The 15,118-nt window shown below is 41.3% G+C and overlaps 1 protein-coding gene across 5 annotated transcripts in view; it reads right to left on the reverse strand.

Annotated features, from left to right (window-relative positions):
- Nucleotides 1–585: 585 nt before the first annotated feature.
- The window catches only part of fam53b (family with sequence similarity 53 member B), a 47,993-nt gene continuing 33,460 nt past the window's right edge, over nucleotides 586–15,118 (reverse strand). For all 5 annotated transcript variants that reach the window (XM_034193688.1, XM_034193687.1, XM_034193690.1 and 2 more), the window contains 3 exons: nucleotides 14,153–14,207; nucleotides 10,732–11,477; nucleotides 586–2,112 (listed from right to left, as the gene is read on the reverse strand). In XM_034193688.1, coding sequence (XP_034049579.1) covers nucleotides 1,756–2,112; nucleotides 10,732–11,477; nucleotides 14,153–14,207 — 1,158 coding nt within the window. In that variant the 3' untranslated portion in view covers nucleotides 586–1,755. The remainder of the gene's footprint in view (nucleotides 2,113–10,731; nucleotides 11,478–14,152; nucleotides 14,208–15,118) is intronic.

Raw genomic sequence — 15,118 nt, forward strand, 5'->3', positions numbered from 1 at the left:
GAGTTTGTAGCGTCAACGGCAGATGCTACTATTATTGTGAACACCCCCTTTTCTACTTTTTTTTACTAATAGCCCAATTTCATAGCCTTAAGAGTGTGCATATCATGAATGCTTGGTCTTGTTGGATTTGTGAGAATCTACTGAATCTACTGGTACCTTGTTGCCCATGTAACAATAAGAAATATACTCAAAATCTGGATTAATCTTTTTAGTCACATAGCACTATTATTCTGAACACTACTGTATGTATGTATGTACATATATTTGGATTACTTGTAATCTGATTACTTTTGGATTACATTTCAAAGTAATCCTACCCAACCTTTTTTGTGTGTGTGTGTGTGTGTATATATATATATATATATATATATATATATTTTTTTTTTTTTCTTTTACATAAACAAAGCCGAGCATCTTCATCCTCGTTGCTTCAGCACAAACACAGGCTCATCAGTTGGACCACAATACTGGTGATCGTCTTTACGTAGCTGGGTCGGGCTGCGTTGCCCGTCACCAATACCAACACCAAAATGTAACGGTATCCAGTCAGCGCTCCACTCTGCTAAATAAAGACAATAAGAAATGTCACATTTTAAAGTGTTTTATTTGGATGGAAATATGCTTATGTTTTGTACATAGCTTTGTAGTTACAAACTGTAAAAAGAATAAACACTAGTGGCATCAAACAAACTGGAGCACAGATCTGAGAGAAGCCTGCTATTACCATGAAATGTTGATCTCTTCAACATACTTTACAGGGTGTGGGTGTGTGTGTGTACGCGTATGCACAGCTTATTCAGTAAAGTTGAAGGCGTTGGTAAGAGAAAAGAACAGGGCAAGTAACGTGGCATCTAAAAACAGATTTATTTTTATGATGGTACTCTGAGCCAGTAGGGGGTGCAGTGACACCATTTAATTAATAACTGGAGATGGGGTGGGTGTGTGGATGCATGTGTGTATTACATAATACACTGATTATTATAAGTCTGTGTTCAAGTTTTGCTAATGCTAGTGCTAGCATGCTAGCTACATGTTAATGTAGCAATGGAAGTAAGGAATGAGCCTAGAGTTGAAAACGTGGGCCGTGCATTAAATTGTCAACCGTGACAAGATGTATTGTGATATTGAGCACGCTGGCGCTGGAATCAGAAGTAACACATAGAACCCTGAAAGAACGTGAACTGCCACCGCTGGAGCAGTGGAATGCATCGTTTTAAACCCTGAAAGTTTTACGAATATGCTCGTGTCGTTGGACCAAAATGGGCTTTACTGACAGCCACTCTAGTAGTCGCCATTTTCTGTCCATCATGTAGCCATGTACCGCTGAAGAACGTCGGACGGAGACGTGGTCGGGTGCAGAGAATTTATACAAACCTGCTGTCAATCCTCTTCAGTTGCAGTACAATGAAGGCAACCAGGCTTACAGAAAGTTATGAGACTTCAGCCGTATCTTTGTTTTTCATTTATCAGTTCGATTGGTGCCCAAGACCTTTGTTTTTCATTTATCAGTTCCATTGGTGCCCAAGACACCTCATCATTGACGTCCATATTCTCCTGAGACATGGTTGCCATCCCGCATGTGTGACATGGAGCTCAACCCCAAGATGGCCACCAAAAATGGGCTTTCCATGGCACGCTCCAACTGCTCCTTGTTTTATCTTAAACTTTCATTTGCCTTAAGATGCTCCGTTGACACAACCACCAGTACTAAACATCTTCTGATGCGGCTCCCCCCCAAGTGGGATGGTGCTCCCCTCAGTTCCTCTCAATTTGATCAATGTCAAGTTCACCACCAAGCTGGAATATATCCTTCCTCATCCCACACGGCCCCGCCCACAGAGGCTCACAGTCCTTGAAATTATTCATCACAGAAGTTGTGTCTTCACACTCGGCGCAGTCCGACTCCTCTGCGGTGAGGTCCGACAGCACCTTCCTGCTAATCTCACCTTCTTTGGTGTGCGGCTGCGAGCCCTCAGAGCTGGTTTCCTTCACAGCCGAGTCGTCTGTGTCGCACGGAGCAGCGCTCCTGAGAGAGGTGGGGGCGTGGCTTGACACGCAGCAGTCTTCCCCCGTGATTCCAGGGCAGCTCAGGCTGTGGAAGCTCTGAAGCTTCTGCAGGACACAGACATTTTTAGAAGCACAGGAAAGCAAAACAACAAACATACAACCAGCTGACTGCAAAAACTATAATCACAATTAATAAAATTTTATCATTTTGTGAGACACCCTGAGTTTACTGAGCTCAACATCTTACAGCATAACTGATTTTCTTCCCATTAAAAAAAATAATAATAATGAAGTGGCACAAAGTTGTGAAAAATGTCTACCAATGTTTTGTTTTTATATCTCGCTTTGTCCATAACCTGGAGATACTCCATTTCTTGCCAGATAGTAGTAATGAAACAAGTAAAATACACCAGAAAGTATTCACATTGAAAAAGCTGAAATCAAAGCATTCAGATTTTTTTTTTCAGTTCAATGACTTGAAACTAAAAATGAAACAAAAACATGGTCAATTACTATAATTCAGTAGTTGATTAACGGAATATTACACTCGTTATGGACGTTGACCCGTCATAACGAGGACAGACACCGCGAGCATTTAGCCAGGCTGTACTATCTTAAATTTAATATGTGACAAAGTCTGTCCACTCAGAGCGGCGCTGCAGCATGCATAAAATAGGAAAATTTAAATTTAACCTGTATTACAACGCTACAGCAACTGGTGATAGCGTAAGTGAGGTCATGCAAATGGAGGTCCGGCAGGAAAGTGGACACCCGCGGGGCAGACATCACTCACGTTGGGCCTTTTGACACTGCACAATGAACACATACAAGAATGTTCTTTTGGAAAATCCACATGTGCCAGTGCTGCTGCAGGCCAGTCCGGTGACAGCTGTGCTATCTGCAGCGGGAGGCTTTTCTCCACATGCTAATCCAATGTGCAGCGAGTCGGCAGGACAGCTGCCCGACAGCTAGAGTGTCACGCCAAACGGACATGGGAGAATAGAGCCTCTGTCGCTCCACTGTTTGGAGCCAGAACGACGGGGGCTTGTTAGGAACACAAGTCACAGACGCAATTAATTTAATTTGCTGATTAAATAGTACTTTTAAAAGCCCAAGATGTCTGATCTTGAAGTTGCATGTGGCCTGAAATGAGGTTGTCACTTGCAACTTCAAAGTCAGACATCTTCAGCGAGGCGGTGAGTGACACATTTCTGCTTCAGCAGCATTCGTACAAAATCCTTTCTGCGGGGTTGTGCGAAGCGGGACAGTGTTGAATTTCAGAACGCGACAGCTTCAAAACAGAAAGCAGTTTGATTTTGTACGTTTCTGTGCAGAAACACCTTCTCTCAGACCTCACGTCTCCCTCACAGTCTTTCAGATAAACTCATTCAAAAACCTTTTAGAATGAGACGGTTGCAAAACAATCAGAAGGTAAAAGTTTACTTTTCTGCAGAAATAATCAGTCTCAGTGAAAACCACACCTGCAGCTAATCCACCATGAACTCAGCAACCACTAACTGTCCAGTAGGTGACACACAGGCAAAAAAAAAAAAAAAAAGGTGCTGTTCTGGATCGATGTGATGCATCAAAGTGAAAGCCTTTGTCCTCATTATACACTCTTACTGTAAATTGGTGAATTACATGCTCACAAAAGCACTTATTCTTCTACAGTTACAGCTGCATGATATCCGATTGTGTTTAGGGAAAAGTACTAGACTTTCTTCGGCAATAAGGGCATGTTTAATGATAAACTGTCTCCAAGAAAATGCTAACCACTCTTAACATATGTAGTCACGCCAACTATGCTTTTTTATTCCTGTTTTGTTATATTGAATTAATTTGGAAAAAACTTATTTTAGTCTGTCGAAAAAGTACTTCTGGCGTCGACAAGTCATTAATATTTCCTTCAACCAACAGAACCCTCAGATATTTGACATAGTAAGAAGAAGAATGTTCAAGGGCGAGATGGAGAAAATCTGACTTTTTAAGATGACTTGCCTTCATTCAGTCAAAAGTAAATCAAAAACTTCCCTCCTTTCAGTTGGCAGAAATTGTGTGTAAATGCTCTGGTGCTTAACACTACAAATGTTTGCTATTTTTTTTCAACCCTGTGAATCAAATGCAAAAAACTTTCAAAGATTTGAAAAAAAAAGTTCTAAAATGCAAGATAAAAAAAGATTACGTTCAAGACGAATGTAAACTCAAAATCCAAAGTGGGAACTTTCGATTACAGAAACGTGTGCGTTCAGCTTGATGAACTCAAAGCAATACGGATGCCCGCAGTAACACAATCAAGTGTTGTTTTTACAAGGAACAGCTGCTTGCTGTAGGTGAGAAAAACTGAAAATATCTGATTTTTCCATTTGTAGTCTTCAGTCGGTGAAAGTATGATTTGTTGCTGCAGTCTTAGCTAAAACTGAATATGAAGAATGCCAACACATCGTGTAAAAAAGTAAATGATTGGATAAACGTAATTAAACAGCATTTGTAAAATTAACTTCTTTAATAGTCGTGACGGAGGACGCCGTGACATTGTTATGCTAAATCAGCTAAACCAGAGCGCCAAAGTCTTGCCCAAAATTGAGTCAAAATAAATAAGTTCAACCAGACTATATGTTCAGATAGTTTTGCCGAGTTGGAGCTCGTAATTTTCAACTTTGCAGCATGTGATAAACATGACATGAGTTACAAAACCCAAAAAAAACAAGAGTCATCAGGAGATGACATATCTCCCCCCCACCCACCCCACCCCAGGTCCCTACAAATCAGTAATACAAAGTGTCGAGGGATCACCCAAGTACACCCTTATGCTAAATATGAATGAAATTTGTCAACTGGTTCTTGAGATAAGGTGTTAACAAGCAAAAACGGACAGATGGAAGGACATGCTGATCGCTGTATCCCTTCCTCATTTCAAAGTGGGGGGGAAAAAAACTAATGTGAGAAAAGCTGAACTGCCAAATTACAGCTGTTTTGACAAATTATTGTAAAATTCCAGGAATCATTCCACTTGTTGAAATCAGTGGGGAAATTTTCTCTATATTCTGCACTACAGTGCACACAAAGCATAAATTTAAGGTTTTATTATTATCCGAAATTGTGTCTGCAGAGACTGAGTGGTCAGTAGGTCTGGAGCAGGAAGGAGAAAATGTTCCGAGTCACCAGCAGTGAGAAGGCGCTCAGACTCTGAGCAGGCACAGATCAAAAGGACCATGCTGTTTTTCTTGGCTCTGGTCAAATGGTTGCATTTGTCAGCTACAGCGTCACATCACTGCCTTCTGCACTAACGCTTCAGCCTGGCGGGCAGATTTCTGGCATCGGACCATTGGACAAAACCGATAAGACCAACAGCAGTGTAGGCCACTGGTTCCCAGCGTCATCACGGCCGCCATCGGAGTCTGGAAAGTGTTTCACAGCCGGTCAACCACAGTATTAATCATACACGTTTAAGGTTACGAGTGGCTGTTGGCGTCATGTTTACCATCATGCACACAAAAACATCTTCCTCATCCATAATGACCTTGACTCTCCGTCAATAAAAGCTGATCAATAACTCATGAGGCTTGATTGTGGTCACAATCCACCCAATGAGCTGAACTTTCAGAGATCAATACCCCTTCAACCCACAGGCGTCACCCCTGTGCGGCGCTGTGCACAACTATGACCGCAGCTGTTCTACTTCCTGACAGTGACGGAGCCGGAGCCGCGCAGAGGGCAGCGGTTTGTCTCTGAATAAAGTGTCTTGCTGTGGATCACAGGACACTTCAGAGCGCTCAGATAAGAAAATTTTGAATAGCCAGACCGCTCAGGTAAAGTCTTTACCTCCAACTAAACTAAGTCTAAGTCTGGTCTGTGACAGAATAGAAGCCGTTAGATTTTGGCCATGAATCACAAAATGTTGTGAAGCTATTAAAATGTCTTTAAAAAAAAAAAAAAAAAAAAAACTTACAGTTTCAGAGTTTACATACTGTTAGTGCAGTTTGTTCTCACATAGAAGTCACTTAAAGACAAGCAAACATGTTACTCCACTTGCAAAGGTAGTAAAAGTACTTTGTCCAGCTGTTCTTGTTGCCAGATTGTACAAGACAAGCAGCAATGTGCTGAAGCAAAGGACTGCACTTATTATTATGGACCATTTTAATGCGAAACAATTCTTTGGTTACTGTACACCCTTTTTTTTTTTTTTACATGATAAACTATAATCCTTGTTTACTTTAAAAACACATTTCATAAAAAAACTAGGGACCTTCTTCAGGCTTTTACTACTATGCAGCAGCAACACTTCGGCACCGCCTCTGGATACATTCTGTTCACCAGTAGGAGGAGCACCACATACAGTAGCAGAAAGTGCAGCATACAAGAAGCCGGCTGTTTTTAACCTGTTAGCATCGTGTAAATTTCCATATGCTGCATTTTTTTTTTTTTGATGCCTTTGTTATGATTCATGGATATTTTATGATGCAGTTAAGAAATGAACATCTGCCAGAAGCGACACAGACATGACACAGCACAGGAATAAGAACGGGCTTTTACAAGCTCTTAAATGAGCTTTTGCGTTCTGAACTGGCATGATGAAACTGACAAATTAGGAACTGAACAAAGTTCAAACAGACATACTGCCTACCATCAGGCATGTTGGTTTCAGTTTTTCCTTGCAGGCGAATGTTATTCTGACCAATCTCCTGCGAGCCTCACCCTGAAATGTGAACTTACCAGAGTTTGAAGATGGAGAAGTAGTAGCTTCACTCAACCCATTCATAACATTACAAATGAACTATCGGCCATTTCACAATACATTTCGATTGATCCAGGAGTTTGTATATCGATGTCGTGGTATCTATTACTTTAACACAGATTTCTGATTCATAATGGAGAAATGGTACACCCCTCCACTGGGCAAAATGAAAGTATTTTCCCCGGGTATCTCAGCTGTGTACAAACCTCGTCTGAGACTGAAGAAGCCTGCTGTGTACGATACGACCAGCGTTTCCTCTTCGGTAGTTTTAGCCAAACAGCAGACAGCTCTGCCAGCTACTGTTGATATCTTTGACTCACCTGAATGTGATTCACAATAGAACTATTTTAACCGCAGACCAGCTGCAGCTGTGCGCAGAACACAGTATAGTGCTTTAATTATGTAGCACCTCCTAATCAGATTATATATACATAACCATGGGTTTGACTGTCACTGCTATGCTGATGATACGCAGATTTATTTGCCTGGTTATAATTGAATATGAACACATTTTGTCAAAAAAGTTGTTTAAAGGCATTGGATGAAATACTTTCATTCACTTGGCTCTTGACTTAAAAGAGAAGTTTTTTTGCAGCAGGAAGGGTCCATGTTGGCTGCGTCCATCTAACAGTGTAGTCTTTGTGCCAAACGCAGGCCAGCTTTGCAAAATGTGTAATGGTTGGCAGGTGTTGTTACAATTTGGACTTTATCTAAAGAAAAGGACAATGTCAGGAAACCAATTAAAACTTTCAAGTACTAGCATGTGTTAAAAACCATTTTCACTGGACTTGTTGAACATGCTGGTTCTGGCCAAGGACAAGTACCATTACAGGCACAAATGGCCCTTTAAGAGGAGCATGTGTGCAGTACTACCATCTGTAATGCTGCAGAAATACACGTCATCTTGATGTTATCAAAAGGGAAACTGTTAGTGTTTAGTTTCTCTTGTTACATATGTATTATGTGGGTCAAAGCATGCTCACGTGTGTCCTCCACACATTATCTCCATACTACGCACTTCAATAAGCTTTTACTTTTCCTATTTAAAGTTAAAAAGCTTTCTACAGGAAAATGATGAGCTGACAAACAGCAGGAAAGTTTCAATACTAACAATCTCAGCATGCAGACTTTCTGTAAAAATATTTTTGGTTTCTTCGCCTCAGGCTCCTTTTTTGAGTGCTGACCTCGTCTCCCATTTGTCGTGTCACGGCAGCGCTGTTGTTATGACACCGCTGAACTTTGGGTGACTTTCCCAGAGAAGTCCCACCCTGTGTTCATGATCCAGCCGGTGTACATGCACAACGTTAAAATATGTGCATGCAGGGCAAAAAAAAAAAAAGTCAACCGCCTGGCAGGATGTGCAGATAAAACAGGTCTCAGTCTAACCCTGGAGCTTTCAGTGGATCCACTGCTATGAATACAAGCTCATCTTCATTCCTGCTTTGCCTAAACTAGATGACCTCTGTTTCACAAATAAGGATATACTTAACTACAGCATGAAAACACACCCATATAAAAAGAATAGGACCTACTACAGGCCTGAACGGTGACAACAATCAGTTAAGTCTCTGTCAACACTTTGAGGTATGTTGACATACAACGGGCACAATGATGCTATTTCTCTCACCTGGAACAAGCTGATGCAATCGCGATGTAGAACGAGCCAATGCGTGCGAGTTTGATTGACTTAGCTGAGCTTGCAGCCGCACATTACGGTCTTGTCTTCATTGCAAATTGGTCTCAAATTAAAGAACGGCTGTGACCAGTCCAACAACTCAAATGTTTCTAATTATTTTTAGCATGCTACATGGAAATAACTGACACGCTTGACGACAACACAAACATACAACCTACTGACATGAAAACATACAGCTGTGCTCAAATGTTTGCATACATTCATCCTGAAAATGAATGTCATAGCAATACTGGCCTTTTAGTGAATTCTTTGAGCCGTTTTTTTTTTTTTTTTTTTTTTTTGGGGGGGGGTCCCCCTCTGGGGAAGAATAAAGGTATAACATACGTCTTTAATAATCATGATCACCAACATAAAGTTGAGAGAACCTGGCAATTTAACATATTTATAATATTTTTCATACCTTTCATACCCATTTTAACAATATGCAAACTGCACTAACTCACAGCGCCCTGGGCATACAAGAAGCTCACCATTGATAGTGACGCTTTTATGCAAAAGGCTTTTGCAAAATTACAGTTCAGTGCACTTTGACAATTTGACCCCAAAATAAATAGGCTTCTCGGAATACCAAGTTTGATGACAATTGAGCCAGTACAACTGAATTAATGTCGCAGTGGCTGAATGACTCCCTGTGACCTCCAGCCCACTGTCTGATGTGGGAAAAATGACATATGTACATTTCCAGCCATGTATACAAAAATTAGACCGTGGGTTAATTAATAAATAATAAAAGCATGACAGATGCATGATGAAGAAGAGCAATCAGAGATTTTTGACATCTGCCAATCTGGATCACCTCCAAAATTCAGTGGATTCTTCCATGCCCTAATATCTATCTGTGGTGCAAATTTGGTGAGAATCCGTGAATTATTTCTGACATAATCCTTCAAAGCATATATAAAGTGAAATCTTGATCCAGAATCGGGATCTGGATCACCTCCAAAATTTAATGGATTCTTCCATGGCCTAATATGTATCTCTATTGGAAATTTCATCAAAATCTGTGCAGTAGTTTTGATGTAATCCTGCTAACAGTAATCCTTCAATGCCTATATAAAGTGAAACTTTTCCAAAATACAGATTCAGATCCGGATCACCTCCAAAATTTAATAGAGTCTTCCTTGGTCTAATATCTATCTGTGGTGAAAATTTCTTCAAAATTCATGCAGTAGTTTTGACACAATCTTGCTAACAGGCGGACAGACAGACAAATAAACGCCAATGATTTTATTCCATCCTTGGCGGACATAACAATGACAAATCTTTCAAAGCACAAATATTGCTTTTACATTGATGATTTCTGTACGTGAACTCCTGATCATAGATCTTCCTCAACAGTTCAAATTAATATTTCAATATCTAACAATAACTGGCTAATTTCAATCTCCATGAAAGGATCAGCAATGACAGACAAAAGTACAGCGATGAAACTGATTTGTCTGTAACAGCAATCAGACCACATTTGTATTATTTTGTGTTTCACTACTGATTCCTTTTCTGTGAAGTAGCAAAAAACTGGGTTGCTTCCTCAATTTGGTTTATTTTTTGTGAAGCAGAGAAAAACAGAATGACTTCCTCAGTTTTGGTTGGGTAAAACCGTAAACTGAGCCCAAGCACAACAATGATAAAAATGAGATCCTGAAACACTTCAATTGGAGCAACAAGTCCAGAAAAAGACAGCAAATGCTACGATACGGCACGACTGACGGGGTCACTAAAGGTTATAATGTCCAAGAAAGACCGACGGCATTATATTTGTGCCAGGAATCATCCTTGGCCAAGCTGTTGGCACTAGCATCATGCAGACACGAAACAGCTTGCAGTTCGCACTGCTTCAAGACCAACAATGATGCAAGAAATCACATGTCTTGAGATTTGAAGAGGTAAGAAACAAAAGCTAAATTATTAAATGATTTACAGCATGTCAGCCATGACAGCACCTACCAGACATTAACACCTGGCCAACTGCTTAAAGTCGAGAGGTTGGATGCTTGAACACATTCAATACCGAGTCTGGGAGAGTTGTGTTGGATCAAAATTGGGTTTTATGTACTTTTAAACAGTTAAGTATACTTGGTGATTCATGTTCCTGCATCCTTAAAGTCCAATAACTGTATGTCTCATGTCGATATCTTGCAAGAAGCCAAATTCATCGATCACTCTGGTTCAGACCACAATCCAGGGCAGCATTCCAACCTCTCAAACCAAAGTGAAAACTACAAACCAACAAAGACGGATGTGAATGCAGCACTGAAGAGCTGTGTATGTTCTGTGTATTATTTTATATTCCTACCTGTGTCATCTTGGCCAGGTCCAAAGAAGGCCTCTGTTTCTGTGCGTCAGCTGGTCTCCTGCGCTTCACCCCAACTTTCTTGTCGCTCAAGACGCACGGCTGTGAGCGGCTACGAGCCAAACTCAGTTGCCCACTGCGGCGCTCCACCTCTGGAGTGGAGTCAGGGGAGCTAGATGGTGAGGGTCTGCGAGGTTCAGGGAGGCAGATGTGTTCCTGAGAGAGGTAGACAGGCTGTGCTGAGGACTCCAGGGACAGGGGCATAGAGGATGAGGGTGTCAGGCTGGAAGTAGCCGAGGGGCATGGAAGACGCTGCGCAAAACATGGCAGCTCGAGGGTGCTGGAGCTGGCAGGCAGGCTGAAGCTGGAGCTGCGCTGCATTGCCGGGAAAGCGAGCTGAGCGATTCCACAACCACTGCGCTGTACGCTGCCTCCGCTGTGGCACCTCCTCTTCTCCACTGCCGTCCAGAGTCGGGATCCCTGGGGCCGCCAGGAAGAGCGGCAGCCACCGAGCTCTTCCGAACAAGACAAGGACCGGCACTGCCGCTTGCTGGGTGGCGCGGTGGAGGTTAAGGAAGCAGCCTCAGTCAGACTGAGGTCTTGCAACAAGCTGGTGATTGTGTTGGAGGTGCTGCCAACATCCCAACCCCAATGGGAAGGAGTCTGGTGCATCTCGGGCAGGACGTCCCACAGGCTCTCCAGGCTGGTCCCAACTGGCCTGTGACCCACCTCACGCCACCGACTGGCCTCTGTAACAGAAGGATCAGGTTCAAACTCTGAAGATTATAGTTCCTGCTAAAACCACCCTGTCAGACACCAGTACACCAAACTGTGTACTGACCTCAAAGTGATCGACATCCTCGACACAGATTCAGTCTGGGTCAGGACATGTGTTCACTTTGTCCTGACTGCTTTGTGTAATTAGCACTATGCTCATCTTCCATGCTCATGGTTTGTCACATGGCTAACTGAAACTCAGTATTTGACTTAATATGGAGCCCCGTCCCCACTGGAACTTGGCATTGTTAAATATCAGCAATCCAAAAGGAAGATTGTCAGCAAAGCTAATCTCAGTTTCGTTGGAATCTACCTTCAGTAAATTACAGGGAGATTCCAGGGGCTGTGCTGACTGTCAGACATTGTAAGCAACATTCATTCTTCCAGCACTTCACAAGCACCACGAATCTGTCAGGGAAACACCTGCTAATTGCCACAAGGGCAACACTCCCAAATCAGTGAATCTGTCAGCCAACTCGAGTCAGACACTCAACGATGAAGCCACTGCCCATTCCTGCTAGGCCAAAGGTTTGGTCTTTTCCGTGGGAGCTAAAATCACCAAAATACCAGCTACAGCCTATATGCAGAAAGCTCAGCGTACAACAGTAGACGAGAACAACAAAATGAATATGCTTCACAATAAAAACATTAAACCTGCTGATGCCAAATGTAGAAAGCTTTTTAACCATTAATATTAGGTCAACCAGGACAATTACAACATCAACTTTCATGGACATAACCTCGGCCATTTTTGCTGAGCTTCATATTGTCCATTATATTTACACACGTTTGTTTACATAAGAATGTCACCAACATTTTAGCCACACGACGCCAGAATAAAATCACTAAGGGCCCTTGGGCAAGATCTTTAATCCCCTATTGCTCCCATTGTGTAGTGAGCACCTTGTATGGCAGCACATCGGGGTGAATGTGAGGCATTATTTGTAAAGCGCTTTGAGCGTCTGATGAAGATGGAAAAGCGCTATATAAATGCAGTCCATTTACCATTTATTATCAGACTTGGGTGCAGCACCTACAAAGAGTGAACTAAATATTTTGATAATTACACGCATTTCTGGTCACACGGCTTTTGATGCTGCAGTCATCTCGTCTGCTCTCTGTATTAGAGTTTAACAGTGGGTGGGGCTCAACAGCTCCACCATACACACACACACACACACACACACACACACACACACACACACACACACACACACACACACACACACACACACACACACACACACACACACACACACACACACACACACAGGTTCTGGACATGATGGAGCGGGAACTACAGTTCAAAGAATGGTTTGATTCAAATAAATTATCGCTTCATTTTTGTAGAACAAAGTGTATCATATTCAGAAAGAAATCTAGGAATTTATGAAGGAATGTACTATTGCACAATACTGAAATTGAACTTGTAAATGAAACTAAAGTTCTTGGGGGTTTTATTGAAGAGAAATTGGAGTTGGAAAACACATAAATTATGTTACATCAAAAATGTCAAAAGCCATTGCCATTTTGTATAAAAACACAATACTTCCTCCCCCAACGGTCATTATTTACCTTATATCATTCATTACTAGTTCCATATATGACTTATTGCATTGAAGTTTGGGGAACCACCAACAAAACGAATACAAATTCAATATTCAATATTAATAAGCCATATCATGAGCCTACAAATCCTATGTTTGTCTATTTAAACATTTTAAAATTTTGGGACCTGATTGACTATAGCTTAATACAAATTATGTTTAAAGTAAAAAAGAACCTTTTACCACAACATGTCTAGGACCTCTTCAAAATGAGGGACTCTAGTCATAATTTGCGAGGAACATTATTGTTTCAAAAACCGAAGATTTGAACTACAGTAAAAAGTCATTGTGTTTCTATTAAATGTGTTAATATTTGGAATTTGTGCCCAGATAACAAAGCCGCTCAGTAACTTGGTTGGCTTCAAAAGTAATTTAATTACTTATTATAACATGATAAATTAGGTTTGCCGATTTTGTTTTGGTTTTTTGGGTTTGTGCATGGTCCACTGCTGTTTGTATGTACTTGCAAATGCAAATGAGTTGCATGAAATAGTCCTTAAATGACAATAGTTAATTTCAGTTATTTTGGGACAATTTATCATCCTGCAACAATAGTTATTGTGACAGGCCTAATTAGGAATTTGTTGATAAAATGTCAACAGCTTAGACACAGCACAAGTAACAGTCATTAAATACAGACTGTCAGATGTGTTTCATAGAACACAATGAGCCAAGCTTCCAGATGCTGCAGGAATTTAACGAAATACAATTAAAGTTCATCTCTTTGTAATTAAATCGTAGAATGGGTTGGGTTGAAACATTACAGGGTAGGCATTTTACTGATGAGCTGATGTTTATGAATGCATAAGGACTATACTGGGTGTAGAATATGTACCATTTGATTTTGGCCAGATCTTTAAAAACGAGTAGCATCAGAAAAAGCTGTTCTTAAACATTATGCAACAAGGTAATTTGACCCTTGGCAGAGCCATACTCTACTATGAGTGCCTTTCTAATTGGATGAATAATTGCATTGTGAGCATTGTGACAATTAATGAAGCACAAAAGTGCATTAACCAGAAAAGAACAACTCCCCTTACCCATGAGTCCACAAGAGAAAAGGGCGGTTCCCTGGCTCATGGTTTGTCCCTGGAACTGTGGAAATGCAGAAAGACTCAGTCAGCTGGACATGGCTTATTAAGTTTAAATAAAATGTAAGACAATTGCCAGTACTTTGAGTCAATAAACAACACAGACACACACACAACCCAAATACATAGACCCCTATCTTCCTGCTGGTGCAGAGCTGGCATTTTCATACTCGGGGTGTAACTGTACACACACACAAAAAATAAAAAATAAAAAAAGAACAGTGTGGTAGATACTGTGGGTTTGAGCTCAAGGTTTGGTATGTTTAAGGCACCGTGGAAGACAAACAAGATTATGCTGCTCGTGTTGTTTTGAATTGAACAAATGAGGGGTAGTTTCATAACGGGGGCTCAATTATTTTCAGCATATGTTTAAAACCAGTGTTAACAACAGAGACGCACAGCCGCTGCTATAGACACAGAACGCTCAAAGCGCTGCACGTTTGGTGTGAAAAGGCTTTGGTCCGGTCTGAATTGTGAGGACGCTGTTCAATGCCACTGGGGAACTCAGTCTGCACCTTCTTCTATTACTGCCGTTCATGTCGGGAGATGTTTGACGTTCAAGCAGCTCCATACCCGAAGGCAGACCAACAACGCTGGCTTATGGCTTCCATCCTAACCACGTGTCTTTGTTGATCATCATGTATATTAGAATGCGCTAGGAATTATTAAATGAGAAACTGTCATGTTCCCACACAGCAGAGCACACAGCATGCACATGGGCTGAAACAACAACGCGCAGTCAGTTGCTAAAGTTGTTCAAGGCAAACAAGGGCTTACAAAGTCAATTCCACACAGAAGCAAGGTCCACACGCGCAATCACTGTATTTGTTAGGTACATATCCTTACTGAACCGAAAGACTCATACCAGAAATTTTCAGCACAATTATGTGTGCTGTTACACCCCTAGATCATTTT

The sequence above is a fragment of the Thalassophryne amazonica genome, chromosome 18 (genome assembly GCF_902500255.1).
Source record: "Thalassophryne amazonica chromosome 18, fThaAma1.1, whole genome shotgun sequence".
Classification (NCBI taxonomy): Eukaryota; Metazoa; Chordata; class Actinopteri; order Batrachoidiformes; family Batrachoididae; genus Thalassophryne; species Thalassophryne amazonica.